The sequence below is a fragment of the Otolemur garnettii genome, unplaced genomic scaffold (assembly GCF_000181295.1).
Source record: "Otolemur garnettii isolate 467f Iridium unplaced genomic scaffold, OtoGar3 scaffold00274, whole genome shotgun sequence".
Classification (NCBI taxonomy): Eukaryota; Metazoa; Chordata; class Mammalia; order Primates; family Galagidae; genus Otolemur; species Otolemur garnettii.
In genome coordinates, this window is record NW_003852669.1 from 856,132 (window position 1) to 867,094 (window position 10,963).

The 10,963-nt window shown below is 38.7% G+C and overlaps 1 protein-coding gene across 1 annotated transcript in view; it reads left to right on the forward strand.

Annotated features, from left to right (window-relative positions):
* Window positions 1-9,533, forward strand: part of GUCY1B1 (guanylate cyclase 1 soluble subunit beta 1) — an 11,228-nt gene extending 1,695 nt beyond the window's left edge. The window contains exons 3-9 of the mRNA XM_023508757.1: window positions 360-493; window positions 1,053-1,250; window positions 4,397-4,634; window positions 5,687-5,827; window positions 6,520-6,674; window positions 7,016-7,142; window positions 8,314-9,533. Of these exons, the coding sequence (XP_023364525.1) occupies window positions 444-493; window positions 1,053-1,250; window positions 4,397-4,634; window positions 5,687-5,827; window positions 6,520-6,674; window positions 7,016-7,142; window positions 8,314-8,337 (933 nt within the window). The 5' untranslated portion in view covers window positions 360-443 and the 3' untranslated portion in view covers window positions 8,338-9,533. The remainder of the gene's footprint in view (window positions 1-359; window positions 494-1,052; window positions 1,251-4,396; window positions 4,635-5,686; window positions 5,828-6,519; window positions 6,675-7,015; window positions 7,143-8,313) is intronic.
* The last annotated feature ends 1,430 nt before the right edge of the window (window positions 9,534-10,963 follow it).

Consider the following 10,963-nt stretch of genomic DNA (forward strand, 5'->3'; position numbering starts at 1 on the left):
GGAACTGACTACCTTCCAGTGAATTTGGGGTTGGAGAATGGGAAGACTTGGTTTGTTCTTTGTTAGAGTCTGGAAATATATGTTGTGGACGTATCGGAAAATCAGGGAAAAAACAAGATTCTCAGAAGCGTGAAATAAATATCTGAACAGTAGAAGAGCTACTATCTTTCTCAGTTCAAATCCTGCGGTGTTGTTAGGTAGCCACTAGGCTATTACCTGGCAAAGCTCTGGTGAAGCGCCCTCTGCTGTTCCGATCGATGTACTTATTTCCCCTTACCGTTTGGTGAATAATGAAGTATATAATTGTTAGGTAGAATTTACAAAGATACTAGTTAACGGTTATGTCTTGTGTTTTCAAGGAAGGACTGTTGGATGTAGAGAAGTTAGAATGTGAGGATGAACTGACTGGTACTGAGATCAGCTGCTTACGTCTGAAGGGTCAAATGATCTACTTACCTGAGGCAGACAGCATACTTTTCCTGTGCTCACCAAGGTAATAATTTTTAAATTAATTATATGATATATAAGTACCTATCTTTAGCTAAAAAGGTAATTGAATATCATTTTATTTCAATCATGTTTATATATTTTTAAGTGTAAATAGATTTTGCAGCCCTTATTATATACTTCCCTACGACAAAGATAATCCCATGTAACTTTTGTTAATAAACTCAAAAGAAATCACATAGTCCATTTTATTTTCCAGAGGGTTTATGCCGTTAGGTATGGATACCTAATCTACAGTTAACCAATTCCATATTTTTGGACCTTTTCATGTGTTTTCTACATAATCTTTCAGTTTAGGGTAATAGCACAAAAAAACTGCAACTTAGCAGAAGTACATCTCAAGTTCAACCTTTTAAAAATAGCTTTTTAAATATCTGAGAGAATAAAGTTGTATTCTTCATTCAATGCTTCCTGATTTTATTTCCTTCAGCCTGACCCTTTGCATGGTAGGTCACAGCAGAATCATACTCCTTGACAGTAATCAGGGCTGGCATTGTCATGCAGACAAGTTGGGACTGATTTTGTCTGCTTTCTCTGTATGACAGTGTGATGAACCTGGATGATTTGACAAGGAGAGGGCTGTATCTGAGTGACATCCCTCTGCACGATGCCACACGTGATCTTGTTCTTTTGGGAGAACAATTCAGAGAGGAATACAAACTGACTCAAGAATTGGAAATCCTCACAGATCGGCTGCAGCTCACACTGAGAGCCCTGGAAGATGAAAAGAAGAAGACAGACACGTAAGAATGTGACATTTGAGCCACGACTGTTACATATAATAGTAACAGTATACTGTATACTGTCCTCTACCTGAGATTGCCTTTATAAGCCTGAGACCTGTACTAGCTCTGGAGTAATAGATAACATCTTCCTCGTTGCTTTTAAAAACAAAGTATGCATAAGGAAATGAATCAGTCTTAATTGTAGTGGGACTATATCTTCTGTTTCTAGAAGCCAAGGTTGAAAAATATATACATACGCCAAAGCTTCTCCTTAAAAATCAAGAGAATAATTCGAATTCAAATGGACTTCAAACATTAAAGCTCAACTTATCATTCATTTATTCATTCATGCAAGAGTTATGTATTATATTAACCATCGTCAGTATGTCAGAAGCTGGCCAAGTATAAAGGGTTACTTGGAAAAATGAACTTAGAATTGACTGTCATATTTTTTTTCAAGTCTCTTATTGAACCCAAAATCATTTTAAGGCTTTGAAAACATCAATCTGACAGATTGTAATATCACCTGTAATGATGATAATTACATTTGTAATGGCATACATTAGCAAAGATATCAAAATATAAAATTTTTATATTTCTATGAATGGTAGATTAAGTTATGAAACATTAGGTAAATAACTTCAGTGATAATACTTCATGTTTAAGTACCACGTATAAGTGAATACATATCATTTTTACTACTTGGCCTTGCTTCCATATACTAATTTAAAAGCACTAAATCAGTGGCATTCATAAGAGATTTTTTCAGGTTCTTGTGTGATGTCATTTTGTAATCTTTGTAAATAGTGAGCTCTCTTTTTGGAGAGTGGAAATGATCTGCCAAACTTCCCATAACAACTAGAGTAGAGCCTCCAGAGTTGATCATCTCCCTACACTGATCACCTCCCTACACTGACCGCTTCCTTCAGTTGACCTAATTTCCGTAGACTGGACATACACTGCACTCACATATCAGTGCAGTAGGCCTCGCTCCTTATGTTGACCACATCTGTATGTTGACCAGTTTTTGACAGTCCCTTGGGTAGGCAACTTACAGAGGTTTAACTGTATTTCCCTCAACTTAAACACCCAGTAGGTTGGTGACGGCATCATTTTCTATACTTCTCTTGCACTGACGCCTGGTGGGGTGGATGCTGTGAACACAAGTAAACACCTCCATTAACTTGATTAATAGCCTGGTGAAAGGGACGCCATTCTCAATGCCTGTTCTTATCCATAGCTTCTTAATTCACACATATCGGCCTTTGTGTGAACACAACGAAGCTGAAAGTTGTGTTTTGTTCCTTTGATACCACTTTAGTTTCCTCATGGGCCTAAACCGCACCCATTTTCATGTATCCAGGCAATTTACAAATCTGAAAAATTATGTGAGGTCGTGTAGCTCAAATTCTCTCACTTCTTGAGAAATAATTCAAATTATGTATATTATTAATAAATGACATAGCTTTATTTACAAAAAATTATAGATTTTATGGAGCTTGTAAGACCTCGGGACTAAGGCTCAAAGTCAAATGACTTTGTAGGTTTGAATTACTCAACATCCTGATCTGGCTGTTGGTATATCAGAACGCCACCTCGGTTTCATTCTTTTGTATTGTGACTCAATTTGTTAGTATCTACATTCGTGGAAAACGACTAGCCAATGCTATGAAGAATGCACTCCTTAAAGTGTGAGAATATTCGTATAGTCTGTGCTGAAAAAGCTCCTAATTCACTTTTTTCCTAAAGTGCCAGCTTAGGAAGGATATTCTCTTCCTGGACCAGGAGTCCAAACTTGGAAGGTGTTGGGAGTGGAACAGTGTGCTCTCGTCTGTGAGACGAGAAGCCGATAAGTACTTATCGTAGAACCAGCCCTTCATTTTGAGTCCCGGAGATGGGTTTGACTCTCTGAAACTGTTTATACTATTTACTGTTATTGGGTTTCAAGAACTCTTATATAATTTTTTTTGATTATTAGACTTAGAATTAGATTTTTGTAGATATTCGGTTTTCAAGGTCATTTAAGTAGAAACCATTGACATGGTTTCTATTTACTACTAATTTTCTTTAAAGCTAAATAGTCCTTCTGTTCAGACATAATACTAAAATATAGCTTTAACATTATATAAAATATTCTTTTTAAAGGTCAAAAGTGAGTAACTGGAGAAATTCCACTAGTGATAACATTGATAGCACAGCTCCAGCTTGCACACTGAAATTCCCACGGCGTGTCCTCTTGCTTTAGACTGGAACAGTCCAGGCGGCCTCATCTGCTACTCTGAGTCTGAGTCTTCCTGTCAGGAGCCCATAGGTGTGGTTCCGGCTTCCTCATCTCTGACTTTCTCAGTTTACTGGATCTGTTTTCTTAGCGTGATACCTGACGTCATTGCGGTCATCTCAGCTTTGCCCTATGGACAGAAAGGTTTTTTTTTGTTTGTTTGTTTGTTTTTGAGACAGAGTCCCAAGCTGCCACCCTGGGTAGAGTGCTGTGGCTTCACAGCTCACAGCAACCTCAAAATCTTGGGCTTATGTGATTCCCTTGCCTCAGCCTCCCAAGTAGCTGGGACTACAAGTGCCCGCCACATCACCCAGCTATTTTTTGGTTGCAGTTGTCATTGTTGTTTGGTGGGCCCAGGTTGGATTTGAACCTGCCAGCTTTGGTGTATGTGGCTGGTGTCCTAGGTGCTTGAGCTATAGGTGCTGAGCCAGGAAATAAAGTATTTTTCCATCTAGAACAATTTCTACCTGTCTTATCAGTTTCTTCTATGGAGGAGTGAGGCATGAATGAAACTGGAAGAAAATCCTGCTTATTCTCCTATTACTTTCAAACAATTGAAATGTATTTCCTCTTTTTGAGAGGTAAATGTATTCCTGGTATTGTGCTATTCACACAGTGTTTAAGTGCTGGTAATGACAACCTCCATCCTGTGAACAGCATAAGGGCAGGGTCAGAGTACAGGACTGCAAATGAAAACTTTGATTTTGTTATCACTTCTTTGTTTAGAAATGTGGCTAATATTTGATACCAATTTTAGAGCATGTCCTATCAGAATCTAGGTCTCTACAGCGCACATGGTACCAGGGCTTTATGAAAGGGATAGCAGAAACACCAGAGGCATTCCCAGAGTATCTTACGGTGGCATTCTTCTAATTCTGCTGAGCAGATTGCTGTATTCTGTCCTCCCTCCCTCCGTTGCCAATGAGCTGCGACATAAGCGTCCGGTCCCTGCCAAGAGGTATGACAACGTGACCATCCTCTTCAGTGGCATCGTGGGCTTCAACGCTTTCTGTAGCAAGCACGCGTCCGGAGAGGGGGCCATGAAGATTGTCAACCTTCTAAACGACCTCTACACCAGATTCGACACACTGACTGACTCTCGGAAAAATCCTTTTGTTTACAAGGCAAGTCCTCACCAGAGCTAACCACAGTGCCGTTCAGACTCTGGTTTCTGAGCGTCCCACCAGAGGCACTGCTGTCACAGCTCTGACCCTCGCTCTGCAGCCCCCTGGGACAGTAAGCCCCCGCATAGTCAGTGTTTACCATTTTCTTCAAACGTGCCTCTTGCTATGAAACTTTCTCTTCCTTGTAACCAAAATGCATGCTTCGTGGAGTGGGTGATCCCCTGGTTAAAATGAAATGTTTAGCAGCTTATTTGCACTTAGGCTAACAAATCTGTGCTGGCTGTTCATCACATTTGCTATAAACATGGCATTTATTTTAGCGCTCTGCAAGAGACATTTTTACTGAAATACATAAATGCTTTGCACAGTAAAGAAGTCCTAGGGCATGAGATGAGTCCTGGGGGCTGAGATTTCGCTTTTAGATAGCATCAACTCAGAGATAAACATTTAGAAGGCATTTCTGCTCTTTGTTTCAATTAGAAACAAATATAATATTGGAAAAATGAAGTCAGCGGAATATTGCTTCATAAAGGCAAGAATGGTAACTAAACCATCCCGAGACATCTGGTCTAATATAATTCCACCAGGACTATTTATCTTATAGTCGTTTTCTGAGGTACAGTGCAGCACTTGGTGAGCGCATCATAAAAATAAATGGTTCATGACCAGGATAAATCACTGGACTCAAGTCATGGCTCTTGTACCATCAAACCATCACTGTTTTAAGGGCAAGTAAGGTAAAGAAAAAATTATTCTACTGAATTGTTGGGACTCCGAGGTGAGAAACTCCTTGCTTGCTAGAGGAGAAAAACAATTCAGTGTCTGTACCTGTCTACAGTCAAAAACCCCAAGTGCCATGTGTGTAAATTACACGTAATTACAAGGTTTTCTTTTGTTGGAATAGAGTGTATTAGAATGTTAAGAGAATGAAGGGGAAAGGAAGTTTAAAGTTGCAGATAGAGCTGGGAACGTAATTTTTTAAAAATTAAGGTAGCAAATGAAAAGTCATTTTTATGCTAACTAAGAACATCTAAATATGTGTACTTTGTTAGGTGGAGACTGTTGGTGACAAATATATGACAGTGAGTGGTTTACCAGAGCCTTGCATTCACCATGCACGATCCATCTGCCACCTGGCCTTGGACATGATGGAAATTGCTGGCCAGGTCCAAGTAGATGGTGAATCTGTTCAGGTTAGTAAATCAACTAATGTTATAATTGTAGTAATAGTAGTAATCAACCTTGTGGACAGTGGATTCAAATTCTTGAGCAGAAAATCATCAGTATGTACAAAGAAAAGCACTTTGAAAACTAAGACTATACAATTTTATTGAGCCCATTGTATTATATTTTTTCATAGACATGGAAATTTGTGTACCAGTCTGAAATCATCTAGTTTCTTCCATGTATTGAAAGTTATGACAATGATATAAAATCTCTTGCTTTTTCTGTTTTTTTTTTTTTTTAAGTTTGGAGAAAAGACTTTCTTCTTTTTTTTTATTTTATTGTTGGGGACTCATGGAGGGTACAAGAAACCAGGTTACACTGATTGCATTTGTTAGGTAAAGTCCCTGTTATAATTGTGTCTTGCCCCCGCAAAACGTGTCACACACAGAGACCCCACCCTAGTTTATTTCATAAAATCTGTTTTCTGTGTCTCATGTTAAGTTTCAGATTCACACCCTTGAAATATTCAGACTTCAAATGTCTCTCTTGGGAGACAGAGATTTTGTGAAGGTTTTTGAAGTGGTCTGTAACATGCATGCAGTGCTTATAGAAAATTCTTATGATTTTATGTGATGGTTCTAGATCATTCTGTAACACAAAGTAAGGAAATATTCATGCATTAATGAAAGTTATTGAAGCAAAGCTTTGATTTCTACAGATAACAATCGGGATACACACAGGCGAGGTCGTCACAGGTGTCATAGGACAGCGGATGCCTCGATACTGTCTTTTTGGAAATACTGTCAACCTCACGAGCAGAACAGAAACCACCGGAGAAAAGGGAAAAATAAATGTGTCTGAATATACCTACAGGTAAGATGACATGTCTTGATCTTTTACTGATTTGCAAACAAATATATCTTTGCATACATTTTAACGATCCGAGTGATTTTTGTTGCCTTTAAACGGTTACCCCCTCCACTCTTTTTTTTCTCACTTAGGATTATTTTTTAAGAAGTTTGTGACATTTCCATTTTGAATTATTTCACACCCATCCTAGGAATTCTTGATATGATCATTGTTACGAAAACCTCGAGTTACCTTTCAAAATCACTTCACATGTGCTCTCGCTATCTCGGCTTTTAACTTGAAAACATGTCACCGTCTTCACACAGCCTTCACATAGTTCTCTCCCTAACCTCCTTATTTTTCAGATGTCTTATGTCTCCAGAAAATTCAGATCCACAGTTCCATTTGGAGCACAGAGGCCCAGTGTCCATGAAGGGCAAAAAAGAACCAATGAAAGTTTGGTTTCTGTCCAGAAAAAATACAGGAACAGAGGTATGACTAATCAGAGTGTAATTCTCATTTTTAAAACTGAGTATAAATATGGGCAACTAAATCATAATCACTCAAAATATGTTTCATTTGAAAAGAATTCTTGCTTACAGAAATTAACTTTTAAATAAAGCAGCGGAAATAACTGAACCATTAATGAGCCGGTTTAAACAATAAACACTTTTTTAGGGGATACTTTATGGTTACCGGCTTTTGTCCTCTGGCGAAATTAATACCAAAGCACTAGAATGGGCAGCCTGTTTTTTTTTGTTGTTGTTGTTCTTCCCCTGTAATCTGTCTCAGACACGACTAAGGTTACGTGAGCTGTGAGGGGATGCCCAGGAGCCCCTGTCCTCGGCTCCTGAGCTAGTTCTGAGATCACCATGGTGGCCAGAAGGCTGCAGTTCATAGGAGGGTTCTCAACCCTGAAATTTAAGATCCTTCTAATGGGCAAGGTATCTCCCTGTGGAGTGTCGGGGAGTTTTGGAAATCTTAGTGACTTAGTCCCTTGTGTGAATCTCCTGGAGAGATGAGGGATTCATAGTTTTCCAGAGTATAATTAATTTCTTAGGGGAGCCTTAGGTTCTTGCTGGTACTTTGGTTGCATTCCAGCCAGAACCCATGTGCTAGAATGGACCTCTGAACACCAGCATGTCCAGTCTGGAATCATGCCACTCCCAGTGTGAAGGTCACACCACATCATAACAGGCCTTTTCCTACTTGTGATGTGGTGCACCAGAAGCAACTTGATAACCTCGCTCCCCTGTTGATGTACTGGTTCTTCAAAGGGAGTGAGAGACTACATGATTCTATTTCTTTTTGTGGATATATACACATTCCCTAAAAGTGCTTTTAGATATAAGAATTCCTAAAGGGAGTGGAATGCCAAGTTTTTAAATATTTATTTCCTTTTAGCTGGTTCTATTGTAAATAATTTACCTATGTGGTCGGTGTGCTTACTGACGTTCTTGGGATAAACCAAACTCTACCTCAAGTGTTGGCCATCATAGCTGGGTGGCTCTGTTTTTCCCAGAATTGTGGTGGGAATGATTTATGGAAACTGCAGATGCGAATGCAGACCACGCTCTTACAAACAGAAAAATGTATTTGGGGATATTATAAGATGCTTTATTATCATTACATACCAATCTCCTATTTCTTCCACTTTGTTAAGGAAATAAAGCAGGATGATAACTAAATTTGGGATCTTGGGATGAAGAAGACTGCAGTTCCAGCGATCTCCTAACACGCCAAGGCCTAGAGAAATTCTTCCCTCTGGAGATAGATTTTCCTTCGTTCCTGTCGATTATCCCAAGCCTGTTTCCTAGCCATGTTTCTTGCTATTCATTATTCAACTTTAGCTCTGCTTCTGATGATTTTTAAGGTTTTAGTATATTAGCTAACGTTTGCCTTTTGATGTGGAGGATGTGAGCTTTGTGTATCTTAAAATCTACTACAAGCATCACCCAACGCGGTCATCAGCAGGTCGTAGGCTCCCAGTCACTATTTGTTAAATTTAATTAAACGAAACTGAACAGTATTTGGCCATGTGTACATATATCATGGTTTACCAGATCTATTCAGTGCTCCATATATATGTGTGTATATATATTTTAACGAATATTATATGTAACAAAGTTTTTATCATGTGGGTGTATATCATTGTAGAAATCATTTTCTAGAGGAATAAATTCTAAGTCTTAGGGGGAAAAGGCAATTTATTTTCAGACTCCCGAAATAAAATTAATGTCCAGTGCTATGAAAGTTGTGACCATTTTGAAGTATGCTAATTTCCCTTTGGACATATAGAATACACATTTCTGTTGTTAAAGTATTTGGTTGCTCATTCAAATCATGTGGCAGTTATACGTCTTCTGAAACGGTCTCATTTTTATTGTATCCTTTGTATTAAATCTCATTAACCACACGCAGCTGTTGCACAAAGCTGTGTTCTTTCCCCTGAGCTGTCCCATCAGCTTGGGCTGTTAGGGCCATATCCAAGAATAAAGCTGAAAACACACTGCTGGGATACTTCTGTTTGAAACATTCTGGCCTTTTATTTCCAGAAATGGGCTTTCTTTTCTTAGCTTAGAAGAATGTGGTTATATCCAGGACATCATGTTCAGAAGAATTAGTTTAATTTCAACATCGAGTGCATTAGTATTAGAATAATTGGCCTTTGTTCTGAAGGGTATCTGATAATTTATTAATATATATCTTTATAAAAGAGAGCGCAACTACTTTTGTGTAAAACTGTTTGTCTTTAAGTTGAATTTCCCCTATCAGCACTTCGATATATGTATAAATGTTCCATGTTAACGTGTAAAAGAATTGGCAATAAATTATTTTTCCATTTGTCTCTATACAGCTTTTATTTCAATAAAAATATTAACAGTATTATTTGCACTTTTATTAATACCATTTTCATAAATTAGTTTTGATTTGTTACCAATAGAAATGTTTAAGGGTTTCTCTGAGGTGTATTCTTTTTTTTTTCTTTTGCAGATTTTTGCCGGGGCTGGGTTTGAACCCACCACCTCCGGCATATGGGGCTGTCCCCCTACTCCTTTGAGCCACAGGTGCCACCCTCTCTTAGGCATATTCTTAAATGGTATTTTTCTTTAGTACCAAAAGTGATAGAGAAAAAAAAGGGGACATGAAAGGGAGTAAACACAGTTAAGTATGAAATGCCCCCAGCTTACTTAAAGAGTTCTGAACCTTTTAAGGGTAAGACACATGTATATACATGATGAAAATATGTGATATTCATGTAGATGAAATATATTGTAGATATAGAAACCAAATTTAAGAAAAATAAATAACTTGGTGGGAGGGGAATGGGAATAGTTCTTCTGCCTCTTTTTTTCTTTTTTTTCTTTTAGGGGAGATTCAGGAAGACAAAATCTATATTGCCACTACTGTCTTCCCAGAATCCTGCATCTTGTGGCAGGCCCCACTCTGGGTGTTTGCGATGTATCAAAGAACAAAATACCTCAGCTGTTAAAGACCTTACATCCTCATTTCTATGTCTCGAGTGTTCCTTTACATCTGCTTTACTCTGCCTAGACTTTCCCAGTTCAAGCACTCATCAGCTCTCACCTGAACCAGTGCAAGACCATCCTTTGAATTCTGGCTCCTTCCTTTCTTTCCACTTCCATTCCACACTCTCAAAACTCCTGCCGCAGTGAACTTCCACAAATCCAATCACGTAAATGCAATTCATCGTCTATAAACCTTAACAAAGCATAGAAAAATTGTCACTCTTATTAGCTTCATTGACTAGTGGCTACCTTTGTAACTGCATAATTTATCCTGGTCAGGAGAGTCCCCTACCCATACTCTGCTGCAAACTCTGATTTCTTTTTAAGACTCAGCTCGTTGTCCTCTCATTAGAGCCTTCCCTGACTCTCTCCCTCAACCTTCCGTAAAGTAGGCCCTGGATAAATATTTGTGGAGTGAAGGAATGGAGGGAGTAGTCTCTTAAGGTCATAGGGCTAGAAACCAGATTTGAAAGGAATGAGGAATAATAAATAAAGGAGATTGGAGGAAAGAGAAGGAAAAAAGTTAGAGAAATGCCTTTATTAAATTCGTGCTTGAAGGAAATCATGCTGTCATTGGGGCTGACTTAGAGGGACAGAGCTTGCATGGCAGCAGAATTAGAGGGCTATTGTACTTTGGGCATGGGATACTTTATTTTATTTGCGATAGAGTTTCACTCTGTTGCCCAGACTAGAGTGCTATGGCCTCACCTTAGCTCACAGCAACCTCCAACTCCTGGACTCAAGAAATCCTCCTGCCTCAGCCTCCCAAGTAGCTGGGATACA